Genomic DNA, 27501 nt, shown 5'->3' on the forward strand with positions numbered 1-27501 from the left:
GTGTACTAGTGTACGTGTAGCTATCGGCGAGTGTACTAGTGTACGTGTAGTTATCGGCGAGTGTACTAGTGTACGTGTAGTTATCGGCGAGTGCACTAGTGTGCGTGTAGTGATCGGCGAGTGCACTAGTGTGCGTGTCGTTATCGGCGAGCGTACTAGTGTGCGTGTCGTTATCGGCGAGCGTACTAGTGTGCGTGTCGTTATCGGCGAGCGTACTAGTGTGCGTGTCGTTATCGGCGAGTGCACTAGTGTGCGTGTCGTTATCGGCGAGTGTACTAGTGTGCGTGTCGTTATCGGCGAGTGCACTAGTGTGCGTGTAGTTATCGGCGAGCGTACTAGTGTGCGTGTCGTTATCGGCGAGCGTACTAGTGTGCGTGTAGTTATCGGCGAGCGTACTAGTGTGCGTGTCGTTATCGGCGAGCGTACTAGTGTGCGTGTCGTTATCGGCGAGTGTACTAGTGTGTGTGTCGTTATCGGCGAGCGTACTAGTGTGCGTGTAGTTATCGGCGAGCGTACTAGTGTGCGTGTCGTTATCGGCGAGCGTACTAGTGTGCGTGTAGTTATCGGCGAGCGTACTAGTGTGCGTGTAGTTATCGGCGAGCGTACTAGTGTGCGTGTCGTTATCGGCGAGCGTACTAGTGTGCGTGTCGTTATCGGCGAGCGTACTAGTGTGCGTGTCGTTATCGGCGAGCGTACTAGTGTGCGTGTAGTTATCGGCGAGCGTACTAGTGTGCGTGTCGTTATCGGCGAGTGTACTAGTGTGCGTGTAGTTATCGGCGAGTGTACTAGTGTGCGTGTCGTTATCGGCGAGCGTATTAGTGTGCGTGTAGTTATCGGCGAGCGTACTAGTGTGCGTGTCGTTATCGGCGAGTGTACTAGTGTGCGTGTCGTTATCGGCGAGCGTACTAGTGTGCGTGTCGTTATCGGCGAGCGTACTAGTGTGCGTGTAGTTATCGGCGAGCGTACTAGTGTGCGTGTAGTTATCGGCGAGCGTACTAGTGTGCGTGTCGTTATCGGCGAGCGTACTAGTGTGCGTGTAGTTATCGGCGAGCGTACTAGTGTGCGTGTCGTTATCGGCGAGCGTACTAGTGTGCGTGTCGTTATCGGCGAGCGTACTAGTGTGCGTGTCGTTATCGGCGAGCGTACTAGTGTGCGTGTAGTTATCGGCGAGTGTACTAGTGTGCGTGTCGTTATCGGCGAGCGAATTAGTGTGCGTGTAGTTATCGGCGAGCGTACTAGTGTGCGTGTCGTTATCGGCGAGTGTACTAGTGTGCGTGTCGTTATCGGCGAGCGTACTAGTGTGCGTGTCGTTATCGGCGAGCGTACTAGTGTGCGTGTAGTTATCGGCGAGCGTACTAGTGTGCGTGTCGTTATCGGCGAGTGTACTAGTGTGCGTGTCGTTATCGGCGAGCGTACTAGTGTGCGTGTCGTTATCGGCGAGCGTACTAGTGTGCGTGTCGTTATCGGCGAGCGTACTAGTGTGCGTGTAGTTATCGGCGAGCGTACTAGTGTGCGTGTCGTTATCGGCGAGCGTACTAGTGTGCGTGTCGTTATCGGGGAGTGCACTCGTGTGCGTGTCGTTATCGGCGAGCGTACTAGTGTGCGTGTCGTTATCGGCGAGCGTACTAGTGTGCGTGTCGTTATCGGCGAGCGTACTAGTGTGCGTGTCGTTATCGGCGAGTGTACTAGTGTGCGTGTAGTTATCGGCGAGTGTACTAGTGTGCGTGTCGTTATCGGCGAGCGTACTAGTGTGCGTGTCGTTATCGGCGAGTGCACTAGTGTGCGTGTAGTTATCGGCGAGCGTACTAGTGTGCGTGTCGTTATCGGCGAGTGCACTAGTGTGCGTGTCATTATCGGCGAGCGTACTAGTGTGCGTGTCGTTATCGGCGAGTGCACTAGTGTGCGTGTCGTTATCGGCGAGCGTACTAGTGTGCGTGTCGTTATCGGCGAGCGTACTAGTGTGCGTGTCGTTATCGGCGAGCGTACTAGTGTGCGTGTCGTTATCGGCGAGCGTACTAGTGTGCGTGTCGTTATCGGCGAGCGTACTAGTGTGCGTGTCGTTATCGGCGAGCGTACTAGTGTGCGTGTCGTTATCGGCGAGCGTACTAGTGTGCGTGTAGTGATCAGCGAGCGTACTAGTGTGCGTGTCGTTATCGGCGAGCGTACTAGTGTGCGTGTCGTTATCGGCGAGCGTACTAGTGTGCGTGTCGTTATCGGCGAGCGTACTAGTGTGCGTGTCGTTATCGGCGAGCGCACTAGTGTGCGTGTCGTTATCGGCGAGCGTACTAGTGTGCGTGTCGTTATCGGCGAGTGTACTAGTGTGCGTGTAGTTATCGGCGAGCGTACTAGTGCGCCTGTAGTTAGCGGCGAGCGTACTAGTGTGCGTGTCGTTATCGGCGAGCGTACTAGTGTGCGTGTCGTTATCGGCGAGTGCACTAGTGTGCGTGTAGTTCGCACTTGTGGCTCTTTGCCAGTATACAAGTTCCTTTTCTGGCTCTTGAGCTGTGAAAAGTTGGCCACCTTGGAATGTTGTTCTTTGTAGTTGGGCAGTAACAGACACACTACAGCAGCAACACACTGTGTTTCTCAGTCGCGCACCTTTCCTTTTCAGAGACCTGGGTGCAGACTTTCACCGTGTCCATGAGCTTGGGTGGTGTACAGTTTTGGCAAATCCATTTTTTGTATACAAGTGTACAAATAACATCTATTCTAAGGTGGCCAACATTTCAAAGTGGACCCGTGACGAGGTGTTTCACCTTGTCCGGAACAGTAGAACCAGAGGACGCGGCCTGTGCTTGAAGGGGGCGTAAATTCAAAACGAATCTGTGGAAACAGTATTTCAGTGAGTGAGTGGTGAATCTTTGGCTCCCTAGGGAGATGGTGAAAGCAGTTAGTATTGGTTCATTCGTATACAAATTAGATAGATTTCTTTCAGTCTGAGTAATTGGAGACATGCCGTGTGGGGAGTGCGGCGTGCTCGGGAGGGACAGGTGACTTTGGACCTCTGGTTCCCCAAAGCTCTCCACCACTGGGGGTTTTCCTTGCCTCGTGTCTGGGTCTGTTGTAGACTCACTGATAAAGATCGATCGCTGTGATTTAGTCAACAACTCCATTATCGTTGGATCGCGGGACTACCAGGAGAAGGCAAACTAGATGGACCTCGGACTATCTTTGTCTAGCAGTTCCTATGAAAAGAAAGACTTGCATTTCTATAGCGCCTTTTATGACCGCTGGACGTCCCAAAGTGCTTTACAGCCAATTAAGTACTTTTGAAGCATAGTCAAAACATGGCAGCCAATTTGCGCACAGCAAGCTCCCACAAACAGCAATGTGATAATGACTGGATAATCTGTTTTAGTGATGTTGATTGAGGGATAAATATTGGGCCCAGGGCACCGGGGAGAACTCCCCTGCTCTTCTTCGAAATAGTGCCATGGGATCTTTTACATCCACCTGAGAGAGCAGACGGGGCCTCGGTTTAACATCTCATCCGAAAAACGGCACCTGCGACACTATAGTACTCCCTCAGTACTGACACTGGGAGTGTCAGCCTGGATTTTTGTCCCTAGAGTGGGGCTTGAGCCCAAAACCTGCTGACCCAGAGGCAAGAGTGCTACCAACTGTGCCCCAGTGAGACATTCCTGCTGAACTGAAAGTGGTGAGGAGCTTTCGACCTACAATTCCTCTTTTTGAAAAGTTTCCTGCCAGTCATATACACACTTGGACCCCAACCACAAGTTCAAATGAAACACCCCATTCTCTGTGGTAAGTTGATGGCTCATAGAATAGTACAGCACAGAAGGAGGCCATTCGTCCCATCGAGTCGGTGCCGGCTCTGTCGCAGAGCAATCCAATTAGTCCCACTCCCCCGCTCTTTCCCTGCAACCTTTTCACCTTCGAGTATTTTATGAAAGCGACTATTGAATATGTATCCACCACAGTACAGGAAACTCTCGTTTAAACGGCACCTAAATATACGGAATTCTCTATTAACCGGCAAAATTCATACTCCGAAAACAACACCTCAATAACCGGCAATGTTGCCGAGTCCGAGTCTCCCGCGGTGGCCGAGTTAGTCAGTGGGGGTAGTTCTCCAAACTGCCACTACTCGGCTTCTTGGCGCTGTCGGAAGTCCGAACACCTCAATAACCCTGTAACAGGAGTCTGACTCTCCCACACTCAGTAGTCTCTTCCCATCCGCCATTTTTCTGTAACAGTAAAACAAAACTTACACAGTAAAGTAATTAAAGAGTTATGGGTTACCCTCAACTGGCAGTACTGTACTTAATCAAGCATCTTCCACCATCCATTTAACACAACATTCTGTAGGTGAGTACCCAATTACTGTATACTGCACATTTCTTGATTTTTTTGATTTTTGTTTATTAAAAATAGCCTCGGTAGATAACCCTCTCCGTCATCCGGAATTTTTAATCAACCGGCACCATCCCGGTCCCGTCGGTGCCGGATACCAAAGAGTTTCCTGTATCAGGCAGTGCATTCCAAATCCTAAACACTCATGGAGTAAAAAAGTTTTTCCTCATGTCGCCTCTGGTTCTTTTGACAATCGCCTTAAATCTGACTTTACATGTGACTTTATTTTAAAACCTATAAGTTGCATCATCTCTGGCTTTACCAAGCGAGCAAACATTTATCCCACCCCCTTTCCTTTCAGCAGCTCGATGGCGACTGTGCCCGAAATGCAGCCCTGAGCACGCCTCGATGGCTCAGAGGATGAATGCACCGCACAGTGTGAAACAGCCACACAGACCTGCAGGCCCCCACGTTCTGTTGCCGGGCCTTGCTGAGTTAGTCAATCTTGGCTGGTGTAGCAACAGAGATGCCACAGTTGGCCTCTGTGGCGGGTGGGAGATACACTGGGGTGTAGGGAAAGAGAATAGTCACAGAGGGTTACTGATCCCGATCGCTGGTCAAGGATCCACTTCTGTGGACGAGGAGTGAGGACAGATCAGGCTATGCTCCGCATGGTATAATAGCTGAATTCACAAGTGAAAGATGGCCACTTAGGTGTGCTCTTTTGGCGCGATCAATAAACAAAAACTGTAACTTAACAAAAATACATCAAATGAAACGTAACAAATTCAATTGAAATTTGGTTGCCGGGGGTGATGATGCGCTCCAGTCCCTGCGGTGCCCACCGGTCGCGGAAGGCCTCGAGCGTGCCGGTGGACACTGGGTGTCCTTGTGCACCAGTCGTTGAAGGTAAGCATGCAGGTGCAGCAGACGGTTAAAAGGCAAATGGTATGTTGGCCTTCATAGCGAGAGGGTTTGAGTACAGGAACAAGGATGTCTCGCTGCAGTTGTACAGGGCCTTGGTGAGACTACACCTTGAGTATTGTGTGCAGTTTTGGTCGCCTTATCTGAGGAAGGATGTTCTTGCCATGGAGAGAGTGCAGCAAAGATTCACCAGACTGATACCTGGGATGGCAGGAATGACGTATGAGGAGAGATTGGGTCGATTGGGCTTATATTCGCTAGAGTTTAGAAGAATGAGAGGGGATCTCATTGAAACTTATAACATTCTAACAGGACTAGACAGACTAGATGCAGGAAGGATGTTCCTGATTTTGGGGGGGGGGGGGGGGTGGAGTCCAGAACCAGGGGTCACAGTCTAATGATAAGGGGTAAGCCATTTAGGAGTGAGATGAGGAGGAATTTCTTCACCCAGACAGTGGTGAACCTGTGGAATTCTCTACCACAGAAGGCAGTTGAGGCCAATTCATTAAATATATTCAAGAAGGAGTTGGATATATTTCTTAAGGCTAAAGGGATCAAGGGATATGGGGAGAAAGCAGGGACAGGGTACTGAGTTTGGATGATCAGCCATGATCTCATTAAATGGCGGAGCAGGCTCGAGGGGCCGAATGGCCTACTTCTGCTCCTATCTTCTGTTTCTATGACACCGCGTGCTCCATCTCCAGGGCCACCCAGGCACGAACGTGGCCGCGGAAGAGAGGCAGACAGTCGGGCTGAACGACCCCCTCGACCGCCCGCTACCTGGACCAGCTCATGGCCACTTTGGCCAGGCCCAGGAGCAGTCCACTTGGGTGTGTCGCTGGAGGGTTGCAGCTGACGACGGGCCTGTGCCTCAGCATTGCTCATCACCTTCAGGAAAAGAAGCTTGAAAATATTTGACACAAGTTCCTTTTATCGGTTGAGCGCTCTGTTCAGTGCAAGGTATGTTGTAATCAAAGGCCTCGTTGGCAGCGTCGTGCACAACTTGACTGTAGTCATTCTCATGCAAGTCATCTTTTCAGTGATGGATTGGGATTTAGAGCTACGTACTGAGAGAAACATTCATTTCACAGTGTGTCGTTCGATTTAGCGAGATGCACCCTCTGGATTAAGAACCACCCGGGCGCCTCCATATCGAGCAAATTAGCCTTGTAGTTTGTCAAGTTTGTGCTGAACCTTTTCAGGATATGAACAATGGGAGAGTCACGTTAATATGTACTGGCTGATCTTCTGTGACGTCGTTCGTCTGCAGCCTGGTACAGTGATTAACTTTGTGATTCTGCGTGGTTCAGTTACTTTATTTCAAAAATGATTTTTAGTTATATAGAAAGCGCTTCACTGGGAGCCAAGAACTGATCTTCAGGCAGTGTGTTTTTACAGTAGATGCTGGTTCCTGATATTTGTATATGTTAATTCTCGGGGTGTGAACATCGCTGGCAAGGCCGGTATTTATTGCCCCCGTTGCCCTGAGAAGCTGGTGCTGAACCGCCGCCCTTAACCGTTCCAGTGGTTTGATGCAACTGAGTAGTTTGCTCGGCCACTTCAGACGGAAGTTAAGAGTCGACCATGTTAATGTGGGCCAGACCGGGTAAGGACTGCAGGTTTCTTTCCCTAAAGGGGAGCCAGTTTTTTTTTACGACAATCCGACAGCTTCATGGTCACTTTTACCGATGCTAACCGTGGCTCGGTGGGTAGCACCTTCGTCTCTGTGTCAGAAGGTTGTGGGTTCAAGTCCCACCCTTGAGCACAAAAGCCGAGGTTGACACTCCCAGTGCAGTGCTGAGGGAGCGCCGCACTGTCGGAGGGGCAGTACTGAGGGAGCGCAGTACTGAGGGAGCGCCGCACTGTCGGAGGGGCAGTACTGAGGGAGCGCCGCACTGTCGGAGGTGCCGTCTTTTGGATGAGACATTAAACCAAGGCCCCGTCTGCTCTCTCAGGTGGATGTAAAAGATCCCATGGCACAATTTCGAAGAAGAGCAGGGGAGTTATCCTCCGTGTCCTGGCCAATATTTATCCCTCAATCAACATCACCAAAACAGATCATTATCACAGTGCTGTTTGTGGGAGCTTGCTGTGTGCAAATTGGCTGCCGCATTTCCTACATTACAACAGTGACTACACTTCGTTGGCTGTAAAGCTTGGGACGTCCGGTGGTCGTGAAAGGCGCTGTAGAAATGCAAGTCTGTCTTTAATTTCCTGATTTATGCTCGTGTTCTCTGGATTACTCGTCCCGCACACTGATAGGTTAGTTTTGTGCAGGTTGTTGATAGCTTTTCCTACCTGTCTATATATTTGAGTGAGCTGGCATGGTTAATTTACCAGATAGAGATTATCTGAGCCAAGCAGAAACAATGTGCTGTTCAGCCTTGAGGTGCTGCACTCCCGGCGTGGTGCTGTACACACACACACGTTTAAGGGTTAACGCCCTACTGGGCGCGCACACAAGGGATTGGATGCCTGCCCTTGCTGCCCTTTTAATAGACTGTGGCCGTGCTTTTGCCTTGCAGGTTGTCTTTGAGAAAGAGGGTGTGTTTCTGCACACGAGCACAAAACGGAATCATGACCAGGACACGCTCATCCCCGGAATGATCCGGATCCTCGAGAAGGTGAGGCGCTTCGTTGCGGCCATTCTTGTCACTAGGATCTCGCCGTATGGCAGACGTACCAAAACACGGCAACGCGGATTGATTTGCAGGACTATTATGGGGAGCCCGCACAGACACTTTGGGCCGAATGGCCTCCTTCTGTGCTGTAATATTCTGTGATTCTGCCTTTGCTAATGGTGGAGGAACTTGCCCTTTTCTTTCAAACTGGGTTTGTTTTTTCTTTATTCATGGGATGTTGCAAAGCCAGCATTTATTGCCCATTCCTAATTGCCCTTGAGAAGTTGGTGATGAGCCACTGCAGTGTTTGATACAACTGAATAAGCAGTTAAGAGTCAACCACATTGCTGTGGGTCTGGAGTCACATAGGCCAGACCGGGTAAGGACAGCAGATTTCCTTCCCTAAAGGACACTTAGTGAACCAGATGGGTTTTTACAACAATCCGAAAGTTTCATGGTCACCATTACTGATACTAGCTTTTTATTCCAGATTTATTTAATTAACTGAATTTAAATTCCCCGGTCTCTGGATCATTAGTCCAGGCCTCTGGATTACTAGCCCAGTGACATTACCACTATGCTGCCGTTCCCGTTGGTTAGAGTCGCTGTAAGTTATAGAACTGTTTCACCCTTGCTGTGCAGTATGGGTAAACTCTGCCTCCATTAGTATGAATGTGACTTGATTTGTAATGGGAGTGCCGTACAAAAACTAATTTAAATAGAGTCTCATCACCAGACATTCCAAAGCGCTTCACGTATGCTGAATTATTTTTTAAGCACAGTCACAGTTTATGCGTGGTTGAATATAGCCGCACATTTGTCACACATCCAAGTCCCAGAAACAGCAACGACACACGAGCAATTAATTTACTTTTTTAAAAGAACCTGCGTGGTAATATTCTCGTGCCTGAGACGAGATGTATTTTTTCCCATTCTATCAGACTGCTCGCCATAGGTCAGTGGGAGTTTCCATTAAGAGTCGGTCACGCAGCGTGTGGCTGGAGTCACGTGCAGGCCCAGACCAGGTATAGGTAGTACGTTCCATTCCCTGAAGGACATTAATGAGCCATTTGTGTTTTCACGACAATCTGGCAGCTTTCGTGGACAATTCCCCCTCCTGGTTCCCACCCACGACCTGCCAGATTTAGTGAATTCTATTTCACAAATTGCCGAGAGATCTGGGGGAGAGAAATTCAGTATAGCCCCGTTTGGGTCACTAAAACTTTAAAGTTGAAAAATTAGCGCCAGGCGCTAATCATTCTCGCCTCCTGCGAAATTCAGTTTTAGTGCTCCAAGGGGGAAGCGCTAACCACTTCTCTTGGGACGCTAAAGTCCGAGAGCGGGGCAGTAAACAATTTCAAGCGCATTGTAAACGTCTCTTTCATCACAGAGGCTGCTTCCCTCGCTTGAAGGGAAGGGCCAGTGATGCTGCACAAGCTAGTTGTCGTCAGTTCTGTTTTGCAAGGCGACCTGAGAGACTGCCTTTACAGCCTAAAACACACTCACAAAGTGGAGGGCTCAGACATCTCGCACCAATGAAACATTAAAAACGTTGCGCAGGCACCAGACTGGTGCAAATAATAAAGGTTGCGCTGGCTGAAAAGCATTCCCTTTAATTATTGCTCCCGAAGCGGCCAGCCGAGTTCACAACGCCTCCTCATGCTGGCGTTGTTGGCGCGAGGTGATTAAAGCAGGGGGTGAGAGTCAATTTTCCATCTGGGGTGATAACGGGGCGCTGCGCACTTTATGACATCATGATCTGCGAGGCGCTGGAAGCCCAGGTGCTAAGGGTTAGCGCCAGCGCTAATCCGGCACTGAAGTTCGTGGGCGTCGCTGTATTCGCTGCGTCCGGGCGCCAACCCCTTTGCGCCCCATTAATGAACAAATAGGGGAAACGTTTAACCTGACCCACTCGTCAAGAAACTGATCGGATTGGGCGCAATGCTGGTTTTACTCCCTGCCCGATGTCACTCTACATTGAAGTCAGTGGAGAGCAATATTAGGCCGAGTAAATCGGCATTCCACCCGTTCCTGGTGGGATTCCCACTTGACAAGTTAGGTTAAAGTTACCCCCCATAGTCTTAATTGGATTATTTGCTCTTGTTCTGTTCCCCAGGGTCCTGATACTGTGATGGATTGGACTCCAATCAGTGAGAGCGGAGAACGCCCTCAGTTCCTGTACTCCAAGAAGGTAATTATCCTGGGTCCATGTGTGCAGTACAAGCCTGTTTAAGTTTGGATTGAATATTGATTTTAATTTCTTTTATTCAACGTAAACTTTGTTCCGGTTAACTTTATGCTAATCAAAGTAGCGAGGGCTCATACCACTGTGCGAAGTTTAACAGTTTTCCAACAACAACTTGTATTTATATAGCGCCTTTAACGTAGTAAAATATCCCAAGGCGCTTCACAGGAGCGATATAAAACAAACCGAGCCACATAAGGAGAAGTTAGGGCAGGTGACCAAATGCTTGGTCATAGAGGTAGGTTTTAAGGAACGTTTTAAAGGAGGAGAGGGAGAGGCAAAGATGTTTAGGGAGGGAATTCCAGAGCTTCGGGCTTTGGCAGCTGAAGGCACGGCTGCCAGTGGTTGAATGATTAAAATCAGGGATGCTCAAGAGGGCAGAATTAGAGGAGTGTTAAAATTATAAAATTCTAACAGGATTAGACAGACTGATGCAGGAAGGATGTTCCTGATGGCGGGGAGTCCAGAACCAGGGGTCACAGTCTAAGGATAAGAGGTAAGCCATTTAGGACTGAGATGAGGAGGAATTTCTTCACCCAGAGAGTGGTGAACCTGTGGAATTCTCTACCACAGAAGGCAGTGGAGGCCAATTCATTAAATATATTCAAGAAGGAGTTAGATATATTTCTTAAGGCTAAAGGGATCAAGGGATATGGAGAGAAAGCAGGGACCGGGTACTGAATTTGGATGATCAGCCATGATCTCATTGAATGGTGGAGCAGGCTCGAGGGGCCGAATGGCCTACTCCTGCTCCTATCTTCTATGTTTCTATGAGTGCAGATATCTTGGAGGGTTGTGTGGCTGGAGGTGATTACAGAGATAGGGAGGGGGTGAGGCCACGGAGGGATTTGAAAACCAGGATGAGAATTTTAAAATCGAGGCGTTGCAGGACTGGGAGCTAAGGTAGGTCAGCGAACACTGGGGCGATGGGTGAACGGGACTTGGTGCGATTATAGGACATAGGCAGCAGAGTTTTGGCTGACCATACATTTGTCAACACTGAGCACTCCCAGGCCAGGCCAGGCCCAGCGCTGGTTGGATGCAGAGTGAAGCTCCCACCACTCTGAGGTTACAGAACAAAAACCACGACCACATCAACTTACATTTATATAGCACCTTCAACATAAACACCCCAGGCTGCTTTATGGAGGGGGGCGGGGGAATAAATCAGAGCCAAAGCAGGAGATATTAGGATGGGTGACCCAAAAGCTTTGTCGACGAGTTGGGTTTGAAGAAAAGCTTTAAAGGAGGAGAGAGAGGTAGAGAGGCAAAGGGGTTTAGGGGGACAGTTTGGTGCTTTGTTTTTCTCATTAGAATCATAGAATATACAGCACAGAAGGAGGCCATTCGGCCCATCATGTCTGTGCCGGCCGACAAAGAGCTCTCCAGCCTAATCCCACTTTCCAGCTCTTGGTCCGTGGCCCTGTAGGTTCCGGCACTTCAAGTGCATATCCAAGTACTTTTTAAATGTGATGAGGGTTCCTGCCTCTCCCACCCTTTCAGGCAGTGAGTTCCAGACCCCCACCACCCTCTGGGTGAATAAAGTTCTCCTCAACTCCCCTCTAATCCTTCTACCAATTACTTTAAATCTATGCCCCCTGGTTATTGACCTCTCTGCTAAGGGAAATCGGTCCTTCCTATCCACTCTATCCAGGCCCCTCATAATTTTATACAATTCAATCAAGTCTCCCCTCAGCCTCCTCTGTTCCAAAGAAAACAACCCCAGCCTATCCAATCTTTCCTCATAGCTAAAATCCTCCAGTCCGGGTAACATCCTCGGAAATGTGCGACCACATTCCTGTAATGTGGTGAAAAGAACTTTTGTTTTTCTCCTTTATGTTTGACTTCCCTTATGCAGAGCACTTCTTGGTAGTTTTTTGAGGAGAGTGCAGCTCAGTCCTCATGACCCTGGCACAGCGCCACATCACATGGTTTCATTTGTTTGTTCCGGTTCTCGCCCTTGATGCCACCCTGTGCTTTTTCAGGATTCCACTGTGAATGGAGCCAGTCACACTGAGGAGGACATGTTTGACCCAGGTTACGAACCTGACTGGGCCGTTATCAGCACAGTAGGAACCCGGATACGCCCACTGGAGGATCTGCGCGGTGAGAGGCAGCATCTCGTTATTACTGTAATGCATTCATTTATTTTTTGCGTGTGACGCTTGTGCTCATCCAGACGAAGTGTTCGTGCTGAGCACCGGGTGTCGCCATCAAGCACAGTGAAGCCCAGCATGTTACAGATGCAATGCAGAGTATCAGCGATGTGTCTCAGCCCCTGACTGCACCATCGAATGATGCAGCACAGAAGGAGGGTATTCGGCCCGACGTGCCTGTGCTAGCTCGAGCAGTGCCTGAGCCAGTAACAGACAGCGCAGCCTTTAAACAACTTTAATTTGCAAGAGTTGTCTGCATTGCTCCACAGCAATGCCACTTACTGGCAGGAGTCCACAGTAAATAGAGTTAGGAGAACAGTTCACTGCCCCCAGGTCCTCATTCACTGGGTCAGGTAGCAGTTCCCTCCGCCTGAGTCAGCGTCCATTGCCACCCTTCTCCGGCCGCGAGCATCTGGCTGGGAAGATGACGGCGCCACTTGTGACAATTGCCAGCCTGGAATGACCCTCGCTCTGATCTTCCCTCCCTGTGGGAGGCTCCTGGTTTCAACCTTTTCCCCCCGTGCTACAGATTGGGAACTCGACAAAAGTTACTAAAACATTAGCCGTTCGGCCCACCGTGCCTGTGCCGGCTCTTTGAACGAGCTCTCCAATTAGTCCCACTCCCCCCTGCTCTTTCCCCCACAGCCCTGCAAATGTCTCCTTTCCAAGTATATATCCAATTCCCTTTTGAAATTTATGATTGAACCTGCTTCCACCATCAAGGAAACTTGTACTGGGCGGAATTGCCCATTAGGAACTGGGTGCATTAGCTTCTTAATACTGTGTTAGAAGGGATGGTGTGGAGATGCCAGTGTTGGACTGGGGTGGACAAATGTAAGAAGTCACACAACACCAGGTTATAGTCCAACAGTTTTATTTGAAATCACAAGCTTTCGGAGCGCTGCTCCTACGTCAGGTGACAACGGAGCAGCGCTCCGAAAGCTTGTGATTTCAAATAAAACTGTTGGACTATAACCTGGTGTTGTGTGACTTCTTACACGTGTTAGAAGGGAAATCACATGTAAAAGTTCCCTCTAAGGAAATAGTATCTCAAGGGTATTTTAGTGAGGGCAGTGCTTTTATAAATCTTACAGGCATGGGGGAGGGAAGCTCAGTAAAGATGTAATTGCCGAATAATCTATTCATTGAAAAGTTCATGGCCTAGAAATTCAGTGCCCTTAGCACCGATTTTGCGGCGCTAGAGGGCCTAGCGCTGCAATTGGCGCCGGTTCCTAAATTGCCTGGCGCCCTTCCGCGGCGGTAGACCGGTAGCGCTGCGCCGGCAACGATGACATCATCGGTGTGCGCAGCGTCCCGGTTGCCGTGGTAACCCGGCCCCAAGCCGAAATTCAGTTGCGGCCGCCTCACCAGTGGCAGCCGCAACTAAGACTCCGGCAAACGAGTGTTGCCGGAGTCTGCGCCGGCGCTTTAAGGAGGCGCGGCGGCCGGCCGCTTTCCCGCCGGCCGCCTGCCCGCAGCTCCCTCCCCGGACTTCTCCCCACCCCCCCCCCCCGGAACAGATGCAAGCCCGGCACTTGTCCGAGGTGCCGGGCTCATTTTTGAAGAGATTATCGCGGGCCGCGGCCGGGTGCAGGCAGCTCCTCCTTAACGGAAGGAGGAGGCCTGCACTTCCCGAGCCTGCCGCACCGCAGCGGGCGCCGCAATGCGGCGCGTTGCGCCAGTTTTCAGGCGCTAAAACCCTTCAGTAGCGCCAGCAGCCGTTTGGGCGCGGCGCTACTGAATTTTTGGTGCGCGCAAAGGGACTTAGCGCCGGCGCTAACTTCCGGCGCTAAAGCCCTGGCGCAGCGCAAACTCAATTTCTAGGCCCATGTACGTTGTCGGTTATAAGTACAGATGTAGACAGTTGATAACTCCTTACTTATGAACATAACATAAGAATTAGGAGCAGGAGTCGGCCATTCGGCCCCTCGAGCCTGCTCCACCATTCAATAAGATCATGGCTGATCTTCGACCTCAACTCCACTTTCCCGCACAATCCCCGTATCCCTCGATTCCCCTAGAGTCCAAAAACCTATCGCTCTCTGTCTTGAATATGCTCAACGACTGAGCCTCCACAGCCCTCTGGGGTAGAGAATTCTAAAGATTCACCACCCTCTGGGTGAAGAAATTCCTCCTCATCTCAGTCCTAAATGGCCGACCCCTTATTCTGAGACTGTGACCCCTGGTTCCAGACTCTCCAGCCAGGGGGAAACAGCCTCTCACATCTACCCTGTAAAAGCCCTGTAAGAATTTTGTGTGGTTCAATGAGATCACCTCTCATTCTTCTAAACTCCAGAGTATCGGCCCAATCTACTCGATCTCTCCTCATAGGAATCAGCCTCGTCTCCCCAAAGCCCTGTACCGTTGTTGAAAGGGTGCGGTTCTGTTAGACACTGGGAGTCCTGCACGGAATGCCACCAGCCAAGGCCAGATAAGCGAACTCGATAACACGAGTGCACTCATTCAGTTACCTTCAAATGTCAGGCAGAAGTTTTGCCGAGTTCTCCCTTATTGACTCACGTGATCACGCAAGTTGGCTGAGTGTTAATAAAAGGGGAGGTTATACACAGTGCCGGGGGTGGGGGGGGGGGGGGCTGATGTTGGAGTGTATAACTGGGCCCCTAGGTCCCCGTTCCAGTCGAATTAGCCACAGTTCCGGCTACTGAATGTGGTCCAGTGACCCATGTGCATGAGAAGGTTGGGTGAGAACAGAATAGGGCTGAGCTGCGAGGCCCCATGTGGTCGAATAACCTGCAGACGCTTCCTGTTTAGGTTGTTGCATGAAGAAAGACTACTAGAGTGACGTGCCTGTGTGGAGCTGCGTTTTAAAATGTTGACCCCTTCGGAAGAGGAAGCGAAAAAGTTGACTAAAAAAAATATTTTTTACATGTTCTGTGCGGGAGCTGGCTCGCTGGGCCGAATGGCTCCTTTTCTTTGCACGGTGCTTTGTTTTTGTCTGACGAGCCATCCTTGATTTGAATGTGGGTTTTTTTTTTTTTTTGGTCTGTCCCTCAGCTGCTGCCCAGTGCTCCGGAGCGCACAGCAAGTGGGCGTTCTCTCTCAGCCTGTCCGAGCTCAAGTCCATCCGGAAAAACAAGCCGGGCCTGGGCTGGTCATATCTCATCTTCATCAGCAAGGACGGCATCTCCTTCCCGGCTCTTCACTTCCACGACGGGGGCACCAGGGCCTTACTCAAGTGCCTGTGTAAATACGTGGTCCTGGCCACGTGAGTATATAACGCCTCCCTTGCACCGCGTGAAGTTGGAGCGCCCGCCGCGATCGTGCAGCCGCTGCGTCGTACACTCTGGTTGTAAAAGTGGGCGCCATTTTGACAGTGAAACAAATACCGTAATATCCGCTATATAAGCCGCTTCTCATTTTTGTTGAGCCTCGTGTGTTTCAGTCCAGGGCCTGTGCCACGTTGGTTGGGTGGAGTTGGCGCCAATTTTGGAACATCCCAAACAGAGCAGCACGGGCTGGGGATAGGAAGAGGAAGAATCGATCAGGATTTCCACTCCTGACTGCTGTCTAGTGACCCCCCTCCCTGGTAACAATCAGCTGTTGCTTTCCAAGGCATTCCGATCCCTGTCAATAGCGCCCCCGCCCCTCCGAGCCATTCCCGTTCATTCTGAGTTCACCGGGACTGTTGGGTTTGACTGCACAGCTGTCTGTCACACAGTCGCTCGGTATCTATAAATAACGTATTCTAATAGTTCTGCCAGCAGTCAGTGTAGTGGTTTTCTGACTCCAGTTATCGATGCTGTCTTGCCAGGTCTAAGAAGGACCCTCGCCTTTATCTGGTCTACTCCCATGATTCTCACGCCTTGTCCCAATCCTTCGACGAGTTGCAGCTGTTCGACGAGCATTCTTCGGATTTGGTGTCCGTGAGTAACTCTCTCGGCTTGATTTTCTTTTTGGGATTTAATCTATATCCGTTTAATGAGACCTTTGCGGACACTCTCCAGCATTCTTTTATTGGATCATCCATAAAATACCAACAACACCGGTGTTTCCTGTACACAGTTCCGCTATTAAAAAGAAACCGTTTATGGTTAAATCTATTGCTCATCAAGGTGAGGGTTCAGAAAGGAACCATTTCTACACTGGGGAATCCTGTGTCAACATCTCACACTCCCAGGGCGGACTCCCAGGGCGGGTACAGCACGGGTAGATACAGAGTAAAGCTCCCTCTACACTGTCCCATCAAACACTCCCAGGGCAGGTACAGCACGGGTTAGATGCAGAGTAAAGCTCCCTCTACACTGTCCCATCAAACGCTCCCAGGGCAGGTACAGCACGGGTTAGATACAGAGTAAAGCTCCCTCTACACTGTCCCATCAAACAGTCACGGGGCAGGTACAGCACGGGTTAGATACAGAGTAAAGCTCCCTCTACACTGTCCCATCAAACAGTCACGGGGCAGGTACAGCACGGGTTAGATGCAGAGTAAAGCTCCCTCTACACTGTCCCATCAAACAGTCACGGGGCAGGTACAGCACGGGTTAGATGCAGAGTAAAGCTCCCTCTACACTGTCCCATCAAACAGTCACGGGGCAGGTACAGCACGGGTTAGATGCAGAGTAAAGCTGGCGAGGCCGACATTAATTGCCCATCCCTAATTGCCCTTGAGAAGGTGGTGGTGAGCCGCCGCCTTGAACCGTTGCAGTTCGTGTGGTGAAGGTGCTCCCACAGCGCTGTTAGGTCGGGAGTTCCAGGATTTTGACCCAGCGACGATGAAGGAACGGTTGGATCATTCTATGATTCTACATAAGATACAGATTATTAACTGTTGCTCTTTTTTTGTTCTTTTCTCCCTTTCCCCAGCGCTTTATACAAGACCCTTACGCTGCCACATTCGGCAGTTTCTCCAAAGTGACCAACTTCCTGCGTGGAGCGATGCGGCCCCAGGATGGTCCCCGCCACCGACCGATGCGCGAGATGGCGACCGGGCTGGACTTGGACCAGCAGGACGAGCCGGGCTTCGAGGTCATCACCTGTGTAAGTGTCCCAACCTCTGCACCGACTGTCAATTGATGGATATACTTCACAAGACGGTGAGGGAGTTAGAGGAGAGAGAGAGAGAGAGACTTCAGAAAAGTGCTCCATAGAAAATCTACGGGTCAGAGCTTGTAACTACATCGTGATAGTTGACGTAGGATAATTGACCGTGACGTTTTGACATGGCAATTTACAATGCTAAATGTTGATTCCATAGCACTTCCTATATATTATCATAAAAGCATACAGCACAGCACAGAAGGAAACCATTCATACCATTGTGCCTTTTTAAAATTCATTCAAGGGATGTGGGCGTCGCTGGCAAGGCCGGCATTTATTGCTCATCCCTAATTGCCCTCGAAGGTGGTGGTGGTGGTGAGCCACCTTTTTGAACCGCCGCAGTCCGTGTGGTGAAGGTACTCCCACAGTGCTGTTAGGGAGTTTCAGGATTTTGACCCAGTGATGATGAAGGAACAGCCGATACATGTCCAAGTCAGGATGGTGTGAGACTTGGAGGTGGTGATGTTCCCATGCGCCTGCTGCCCCTTGTCCTTCTAGGTGGTGGAGGTCGCGGGTTTGGGAGTTGCTGCAGTGCATCTTGTAGATGGTACACACTACAGCCACAGTACGCCGGTGGTGGAGGGAGTGAATGGTTAAGGTGGTGGATGGAGTGCCAATCAAACGGGCTGCTTTGTCCTAGATGGTGTCGAGCTTCTTGAGTGTTGTTGGAGCTGCACTCATCCAGGCAAGTGGAGAGTATTCCATCACACTCCTTTGAAAGAGCTATCCCCATTTTATATATAGATCTAGAGAGATTGATATATATTTATTCATTGGGACAGATTGTAGCGATTGAAAGAGTGATGTGGGTTAATGTTTCTTTTTTAAATGGAAGGTACATAGCAAATTGCTGTTTTGAGAGACTGCCTTCCCTCACATGCAATCCTAATCCAGCTATGCTCCATCTGCAGATCAGCTGGGGTGACCGAGATGATGCTGAGCCCCTTGGGGCTGTTGGTGGCCCCTTCTGGCTTTTCCGCCGGTAGGGTGGGAGTGCAGAGCTGCAGTCTACTTGGCAGCAACGGTAGAGAAGATGCTGTGGGGTGTGTTGACGGGAGGGCTTCAGGTTCATTGATCTGTGCCGCACCTTCCCCTCTTGCTCCAATGATTTACACTTTAAAACTGCTGCCGAGAGGCAGTCTGGGAGTAGACGTCACGTTCAGTGACTGATGCCACAGCCCACAGAGCAGGTCATTGCGATGTTGCGTTAGGAATTTTACAAAACAAGCCAACACCACCTCTCGGGTCATATAGAATTACACAGAATTTATAGCACAGGAAGTGGCCATTTGGCCCAACTGGCCTGTGCTGGTGTTTATGCTCCACACGAGCCTCCTCCCACCCTACTTCATCTAACCCCATCAGTATATCCTATTATTCCGTTCTTTACTTATCTAGCTTCTCCTTAAATGCATCTGTGCCATTCACCTCAACTACCCCCTGTGGTAGCGAGTTCCACTCTCTGGGTAAAGAAGTTTCTCCTGAATTCCTCATTGGATTTATTAGCAACTGTCTTATATTTAAGGCCCCTAGGTTTGATCTCCCTCACCCCCCACAAGTGGAAATATCTTCTCTACATCTACCTCGTCAAACCCCTTCATAATTTTAAAGATCACTATTACACTGACGTAAGAAAACTACTAGGCACTTGGTCTAAATGTTAAACAAAGCTTTAATCAACTGTTTTACAACATGGAGGTCTAGTTGTGTCCTTCACTAGTTCCTGTTAAGAATGTCCTGCGCAAGCTGGGCCCGTGCCCGAGTATTTCTACTCTCCCTGGACAGCGCCACCCGCAGGCCGCTCAGTATTATTTCATAAGTCTTTCTTTCATGAATGACTGATTCATGTCATACACCACCTCTCGTACTTCTCCCCTGAGTTATAACTTCTCCGTTCTGGGATCATCCTTGTAAATCTTTTTGTACCTTCTCCAGTGCCTCTATTTTTTAAATTTTTAAAGAGAGATTTCTCCCCCCTCCCCGTTAAGATCTTCCTGACTTCCTTTCCAGCAAGCTGATCTGGGCCAGCGCCCCACGGTACTGAGGCAGGAGACTCTAACAGCTGCGGAGTGGGAAAAACATCTGGACCCAGAAGGAAGAATTCAGGACATGGAAGAACTGAAGAAAAAGATTTTCAAAGGAGTAGGTGACATTCATTCATTCATTCATTAATTTATATGTTTCTAAAGCATTTTGTGCCATTATTGCGAGGTACGGTCTACTCCTAATAATTTAAAGTTAGAAATTCATATCCTATAATTGGAACTTGGCAACATAAATAACAGCAAAGAAGGAATTTAGTGTTTTTTAAAAATGGGAATTATCAGATACTTTGAAGTTGGCAACTTTGAATTAAGAGGAACAGACCATGTTATGGGGGGGTGGTTCTGTAGTTCACTGAAGGGGCGCTCACCTAAGAAGATGAACGTGGGTGGTATTGTCCTGTGATAGGTGGGAGATGGTAGGAGGACAACTCAAAGTTGAGTGAGTTTGTGCTGTGTTTTCACTACAATTGGCCTTAAGCGTGTCGGTATAAAGAGGGAGAACATCATGGTCCTGAGCTCTGGCCAGTAACCCCCTTTCTGGGACAGTGTAGAGGGAGCTTTACTCTGTATCTAACCCGTGCTGTACCTGCCCTGGGAGTGTTTGATGGGACAGTGTAGAGGGAGCTTTACTCTGTATCTAACCCGTCCTGTACCTGCCCTGGGAGTGTTTGATGGGACAGTGTAGAGGGAGCTTTACTCTGTATCTAACCCGTCCTGTACCTGCCCTGGGAGTGTTTGATGGGACAGTGCAGAGGGAGCTTTACTCTGTATCTAACCCGTCCTGTACCTGCCCTGGGAGTGTTTGATGGGACAGTGTAGAGGGAGCTTTACTCTGTATCTAACCCGTGGTGTACCTGCCCTGGGAGTGTTTGATGGGACAGTGTAGAGGGAGCTTTACTCTGTATCTAACCCGTGCTGTACCTGCCCTGGGAGTGTTCGATGGGACAGTGTAGAGGGAGCTTTACTCTGTATCTAACCCATGCTGTACCTGCCCTGGGAGTGTTTGATGGGACAGTGCAGAGGGAGCTTTACTCTGTATCTAACCCGTGCTGTACCTGCCCTGAGAGTGCTTGATGCTGATAAAGTGCCAGGAAGTTTTTAGTTTACCCTATGAACATTCCTGTCCCCTGAGCACAAAAAGTCAGCAAAAGATTTAAATGTGAAACAAACTTAGTAGTAGATGGGCTGCAAAATAGTAGCACAATCAAACTGTTTGATGTCAGAGAAAGAGAGAGCAGGATGGTAATTGAGATGCCTACGCATTCTGTGCATAACTTTTATTTTCTTCTGTCATTTAGGAGCACTGGCCACAATTAAGTCATAGAATCATACAACAACTTGAATTTATATAGCCCCTTTAATGTAGTAAAACAGCCCAAGGTGCTTCCCAGGAGTTTTAGAAGACAATAAATTTGACAACATCGTACAGCACAGAGGGAGGCCTTTCAGTCTGGCTCGTTGAAAGAGCTCTCCAATTAGTCCCTTTCCCCATAGCCCTGCAAATTTCTCCCCTTTAGGTATTGATCCTTTTGAAAGTTTTTATTAAATCCCTTTCAGGCAGCGCATTCCAGATCACAACAACTCGCTGCGTAAAAAAATGTCTCCTCATCTCCCCTCTGGTTCTTTTGCCAATTATCTTAAATCTGTGTCCTCTGGTTACCGACCCTCCTGCCACTGGAAACAGTTTCTCCTTATTTACTCCGTCAAACCCCTTACAAAGTCTGTCCAATTTATTCATTATTCCTTTTGATCTCCTCTGTCAGGGACTGTGCCACAGCATCCGTCGGGAAGTCTGGAAGTTCCTGCTGGGATACTACCCCTGGGACAGTACAGCTGAGGAACGCAAGGTTGTGGTGAAGCAAAAAACGTGAGGAGTGATTTCCCCTGTGCCCTCCATTGAAAGGGAGTATATTTATAACTGAGGGGAAGAAGCAGTGTGCCGGTTATCACTAGCGTGCGGATGCTCAGCTGTTGGTCAAGTGCAGTGGGCTATCCTTGTAGAAGCCCTAGTGGAGCGGGTTGTATTCCCTAGAATTTAGAAGGTTAAGGGGTGATCTGATCGGTGTTTTCAAAACATTAAGGGGAACTGCTAGGGTAGATAGAGAGAAACTATTTCTGCTGGTTGGGGAGTCTAGGACTCGGGGGGCACAGTCTAAAAAATTAGAGCCAGACCTTTAAGGAGTAAAATTAGGAAACACTTCTGCACACAAACAGTGGTAGAAGTTTGGAACTCTCTTCTGCAAATGGCAATTAATGCTAGATCAATTGTTAATTTTAAATCTGAGATTGATAGATTTTTGTTAACCAAAGGTATTAAGGGATATGGGGCAAAGGCGGGTATATGGAGTTAGGTGGCAGATCAGCCATGATCTCATTGAATGGCAGAACCAGGCTCGAGGGGCTCAATGGCCTCCTCCTGTTCCTATGAGAGCAGTTAACTAGAGGGGTGAGGGGATTCGTGGGACGTGCATTTAGTTAAAGGACTTCAGTTTAGAACCGAGTTTCAATCCAGTCCACATTCATGGGGTGAAAGTTTACCCTCAGCTGGCTGTGAACCTCCTACGTGTCGTCAGATTGGGGTAAGCCCTACCAAGTTCTGAGCTGGTGTGAATCCACAGCACCGAGCCACCCGAGTTTAGCACAAGTCGATACTGATTTGTTGGATTTACAACAAGTATTTATATAGCGCCTTTAACATAGGTGACCAAACGCTCGGTCCAAGAGAGGTTTTAAGGCGCGTCTTAAACGAGGAGAGAGAGGTTTAAAGAGGGAATTCTTGAGCTTGGGGTCTAGGCAGCTGAAGGCACGGCCACTAATGGTGAGGATGCGCAAGAGGCCAAAGTTGAGCAGTGTAGATACCTCGGACGGTTGTAGGTAATGTTCCCTGTTCCAGGGAACCCGCGCAGCCGGCTTTTCAATACAAAAACCGCGCGTATTTTGAATGGCCGCACAGCCCCATAAAGGGGCCAAACAAAGTCAGAGGGAACGTTGGTTGTAGGGCTGGAGCAGGTTACAGAGAGAGGGAGGGGGATGAGGCCATGAAGGGATTTGAACAGCAGGATGAGAATTTTAAAGTTTTACTCGGAAAGCAGAAGAATGCTGGCTGCGGGGAGTGGCACTGCGGGAAGACAGATGCTCTGTGGTTGAAACGGTGCAGAGAGCCTTTTACCTTGAATCTAAATCTGTAAATGAGCTGGGAGTCCTTGTTATGGGATGGTGAAGCTTTACCCTATGACGTAAGAAAACTACTAGGCACTTGGTCTAAGCATTAAACAAAGCTTTAATCAACTGTTTTACAACATGGAGGTCTAGTTGTGTCCTTCACTAGTTCCTGTTAAGAATGTCCTGCGCAAGCTGGGCCCGTGCCCGAGTATTTATACTCTCCCTGGACAGCGCCACCCGCAGGCCGCTCGGTATTATTTCATAAGTCTTTCTTTCATGAATGACTGATTCATGTCACCCTCTAGCTAACTTGCGTTGTTTCTGGCCTGCGAGTGCTTGGATGCTGACGCTGGCTGCATTTATTAATTACTGCCCCCTCATACTGTCGCGCCGGTGGTTCACTTGATGTGCGTGATCCTTGCCTGTCCCATCCCGGCCAGCGAGTCGCACCCACAAGTGTCAAACCCCCGGCATCTCGAGGGAATCGTCCCCGTTCCTGCACGAGCTTGTGGTTTTTTTTTTTTTCTTCTCTGCTGACTCGTGTGGGTGGTTTCTTTAGGGACGAGTACTTCCGGATGAAACTGCAGTGGAAGTCGGTGACTGAGGATCAGGAACGCCGGAATTCCCTGCTGCGGGCATACAAGAGTCTGATTGGTGAGTTTGCTAGAGAGTAAAGCGAACTTTTAAATCAATCTGCAGCAGTCGGCGATCTACTTGCCGACCGATGACTAGCTTACCAGCACTCTCTGCCAAGGCCCACCTAAAAATAATTGCCTCCTGGGGGAAGTGCTCGAGGGTAACAGGTGCCATGACACCATATCCCAGCAAAGAGCACCGGACACAACACTTTCAGGAGAGGGTGGAATTGAAAATAATTGGTGGAGGAGGAAGGGGAGGCAATTGAGCCTTTAGCCCAAAATGTAAGTTGAGATTACTCATTGACGTGTGTACCATAAAAGCGACCTTTGGAAATACAGCTGCTGAACTCTGCAGCGATTCATTATTTTTTTTCTGTTATCCTCTATGACAAAGCAGCCCGCTTGATTGGCACCCCATCCACCACCTTAAATATTCACTCCTTCCATCGCCTGCAGTGTGTACCATCTACAAGATGCACAGCAGCAACTCGCCAAGGCTTCTTCGGCAGCACCTCCCAAACCCGCAACCTCTGCCGCCTAGAAGGACAAGGGCAGCAGGCGCATGGGAACACCGCCACCTCCAAGTTTCCCTCCACGTCACACACCATCCTGACTTGGACATAAATCGGCCGATCCTTCATGGTCGCTGGGTCAAAATCCTGGAACTCCCTCCCTAACAGCGCTGTGGGAGCACCTTCACCACACGGACTGCAGCGGTTCAAGAAGGCGGCTCACCACCACCTTCTCAAGGGCAATTATTGATGGGCAATAAATGCTGGGCCTTGCCAGCGACACCCACACCCCATAAATGAATAAATATTGGGACGTGGGCGTCTCCAGCGAGGCCGCATTGATTGCCCATCCCAGAGAAGATGGTGGTGAACCGACATCGTGAGCCACTGAAATGCTTACCGTGACGGTGCTCCTATGAGCTAGCGTGACCTCCACCATAATGTGCACTTGCGAATACGCACAGCACGTTTGGCACATATTCAGTGCTGTAAATGTTCAGTGTGCCGCCTGACTGCATCATTCGCAACCTGCAATCAAGCCAGCCATCAGCTTGAGCATTTATATATAGTGCGTGTCCGATGCTGTAAATTGGATTCATAGGTCATCACTCTTGGGCACCTGCGCTGTAGGCTCTCTGGCACCCGCACCCTGGGCCTTAATTATAAAGAAAGTATCTTGGTGTAACAGGCCCCACTCAGTTTGACTGGAGCAGGCAGGGCCCAGACTGAAGAGGTGATCGAGTCTGCCTGGAGCTTTGGGTGCCACGAGTCAGAACTTCTCAATCACAGAGATATCTGTGTACACCAGGCCAGTTGTAGAACCCCACCTTCCACCCAGTTTGAGGCCTGGCACTCTGCACAGTCTGGAAATCCAGGCTGGGGACCTGCTGGTCTGAATGGTTTATAGTCCCCCCCCCGCCCCCCATTGAGCACCGCATTTACCCACTAAACGTTCAGGGTTAGTTTTCGAGACCGAGCGCTGAAATTGCTTTTCATCCGTAGAGCGGGACGTCAGCAGGACCGATCGCAGCAACAAGTTCTACGAGGGGAACGACAACCCGGGCCTGGTGCTGCTGAATGACGTGCTGATGACTTACTGCATGTACAACTTCGACCTGGGTAAGATCCCGCTTTCAGTCTCTCCGCTCACATGACCGAGCCCAATGAGTGGCTACAAATTACAGCAACTTGCATTTATACAGCGCCTTTAACATAGTAAAACATCCCAAGGCTCTTCACAGGAGCGATTATCAAACAAAAATTGACACAGAAGGATACATTAGCACAGGTGACGGGTTAAAGAGTTCGGCATTAAGGAATGTGGTAAACCACTTTTACCGTTCACTATCGTTACACTATAGTTATCACTGTTAGATCGTTTCCCTATAGTTATCACTGTTCACATTGTTGTATCACTGTACGAGGTCGCCTCTTGTCACGCTGCTATACCTGGGCTGACCACTGCCGACTCCGCCCATGGCTCCACCTACCTGCCCAGGTATAAAGGTGGTCGACTGGCTGGTATTCCTCCTTCTTGGATCCGATCACCCACGAGGGTGGGCTCTGTTATTTAGTCAATAAAAACCTATAGTTACTTTCTTAACTCGTCGCTTTTCATTGGACGAATTGATAGGTATATCAAGGAGTGCGTTAAAGGAGGAGAGAAAGGTAGAGAGGTTTAGGGAGGGAATTCCAGAGCTTAGCACCTAGATAGCTGTAGGCACAGTCACCAATGGTGGCGCGATTAAAATCGGGGATGCACAAGCGGCCCGAATTGGAGGAGCGCAGAGATCTGAGGGTTGTAGGGCTGGAGGAGGTTACAGAGAGAGGGAGGGGCGAGGCCCTGGAGGGATTTGTACACTAGGATAAGAATTTAAAATTCGAGGCATTGGTGGACCGACGGCCAATGTAGCTCAGCGAGCACAGGGGGTGATGGGTGAACGGGACTTGGTGAGAGTTCTGATACGGCAGCAGAGTTTGGGATGAGCTTATGTTTATGGAGGGTGGAAGATAGGAGGCCAGGAGAGCGTTGAAACAAAAGCATTTATTACCTGCTTTTAATCTCCGAGTTAGTTTGAAAGCAAGTGCCTCATGTTTTCAAACCTGTTCACCGATAAGTGACCCTTGTTAACTCAACACTCCCTCTCTTGATTCCACTTCTAACTGTCCCAGCACACCTAGCTTATTTCTTGCAATGGCTTCCCCCCCCCCCCCCGCCCCCACTCCTGCACGGTCACGTCATCCTTGCATGTGGCCTCCCCTTTCCTCGTCCACATGCTGTCCATCGGCAACATCACCATGAGACATGAGGCGTTCATTTTCGCCTGTGTGTTGATGATGCTCGGCTCTTACTCTCCAGCATTACCCTCGAGCCCTGCTACTACTATGGTGCAATCCGACCGCTTATCCCACATCAGATCCTGATTGATACTTCTGCCAACATTCTGCAAGATCAAAGCCACTCTGTTCGGCCCCTGACAAAGGACTCTGCACCCTCCCTCCCACCATTCTACCTCTCCTGCTCTGCTTCTTGCTGGACCTGAATCCGAAGATCCACTCCCCTGATGAGCTAGTTGACCCTGAACTCGGGTTCAAACCCCCCCCCCCCTATCTACCCTAAATAAACTTCCAACTCATCCTATCTTGCACTGGGTACCACTCTGCCATCAGTCTGATCTTTTCTGATCTCCACTGCTCAGTGTCCACTTTCACCCTTTTCTGTAATTCATCTACTAAGTTAAAGCCACTAAATTCATGCACATTGTCACATAGGCAAACAGGGCAACTATTCTACACAACAAGATCCCACAAACAGCAGTGAGCTGAACGACCTGTTTTTAGTATAAAATAACAGAAAATGCTGGAAATACTCAGCAGGCCAGGCAGGACCTGTTTTTAGTGTTGCTGGTTGAGGAAGGAATCGAGAGATGTGCGCTAAATCGCTGGACACCATGTTGCCCACATAGTTATCATAGAATCATACAGCGCAGAAGGAGGCCATTCGGCCCGTTGTGCCTGTGCCGGCTCTTTGAAAGAGCATTCCAATTAATCCCACTGCCTCCCCCCCCCCCCCCCCCCCCACACACATACACACACTTTCCCAAAGCCCTGCAAATGTTTCCTTTACAAGTATTTCTCCGATTCCCTTTTGAAAGTTACTATTGAATCTGCTTCCACCGCCCTTTCAGGCAGCGCATTCCAGATCACAACAACTCGCTGCGTAAAAAAACACCACTTCTCATCTCCCCCTCTGGTTCTTTTGCCAATTATCTTAAATCTGTGTCCTCTGGTTACCGACCCTCCTGCCACTGGAAACAGTTTCTCTTTTATTTAAGGTTTTGAAAGAGTAAATATTTAAATCTTCCCCATAACCTTCTCTGCTCTAAGGAGAAGGTTAAGGGGATCCCAGCTTCTCCAGTCTCTGCACATCATTGAAGTCCCTAATCCCTGGTACCATTCTAGTAAATCTCCTCTGCACCCTCTCCACAAGCTGAACGTTTGCAATAGTTCCTGTTTTTGTTGTGCAGGCTATGTTCAGGGAATGAGCGACCTCCTCTCTCCGATACTCTACGTTACACAGAACGAAGTCGACTCCTTCTGGTGTTTCACCGGCTTCATGGAGCGAGTGGTGAGTGCCCTCAACTCCTCGACTATTCTGCTTGGCCAGTAATAACCTGAACAGAAAGCAAGAACTTGTACTTACACCTTGACGTAAGAAAACTACTAGGCACTTGGTCTAAGCATTAAACAAAGCTTTAATCAACTGTTTTACAACATGGAGGTCTAGTTGTGTCCTTCACTAGTTCCTGTAAAAGAATGCCCTGAG

The 27501-nt window shown here is 49.4% G+C and overlaps 1 protein-coding gene across 2 annotated transcripts in view; it reads left to right on the forward strand.

Moving 5' to 3' along the window:
• Window positions 1-27501, forward strand: part of tbc1d17 (TBC1 domain family, member 17) — a 53192-nt gene that overhangs the window by 2216 nt on the left and 23475 nt on the right. For both annotated transcript variants that reach the window (XM_085969841.1, XM_085969842.1), the window contains exons 2-12: window positions 7764-7862; window positions 9976-10050; window positions 12090-12210; window positions 15276-15486; window positions 16033-16144; window positions 17085-17258; window positions 19329-19460; window positions 21127-21230; window positions 23085-23179; window positions 24678-24794; window positions 27203-27303. In XM_085969841.1, coding sequence (XP_085825967.1) covers window positions 7764-7862; window positions 9976-10050; window positions 12090-12210; window positions 15276-15486; window positions 16033-16144; window positions 17085-17258; window positions 19329-19460; window positions 21127-21230; window positions 23085-23179; window positions 24678-24794; window positions 27203-27303 — 1341 coding nt within the window. The remainder of the gene's footprint in view (window positions 1-7763; window positions 7863-9975; window positions 10051-12089; window positions 12211-15275; window positions 15487-16032; window positions 16145-17084; window positions 17259-19328; window positions 19461-21126; window positions 21231-23084; window positions 23180-24677; window positions 24795-27202; window positions 27304-27501) is intronic.

The sequence above is a fragment of the Somniosus microcephalus genome, chromosome 28 (genome assembly GCF_052327205.1).
Source record: "Somniosus microcephalus isolate GS21.2 chromosome 28, FLI_Smic_1.0, whole genome shotgun sequence".
Classification (NCBI taxonomy): Eukaryota; Metazoa; Chordata; class Chondrichthyes; order Squaliformes; family Somniosidae; genus Somniosus; species Somniosus microcephalus.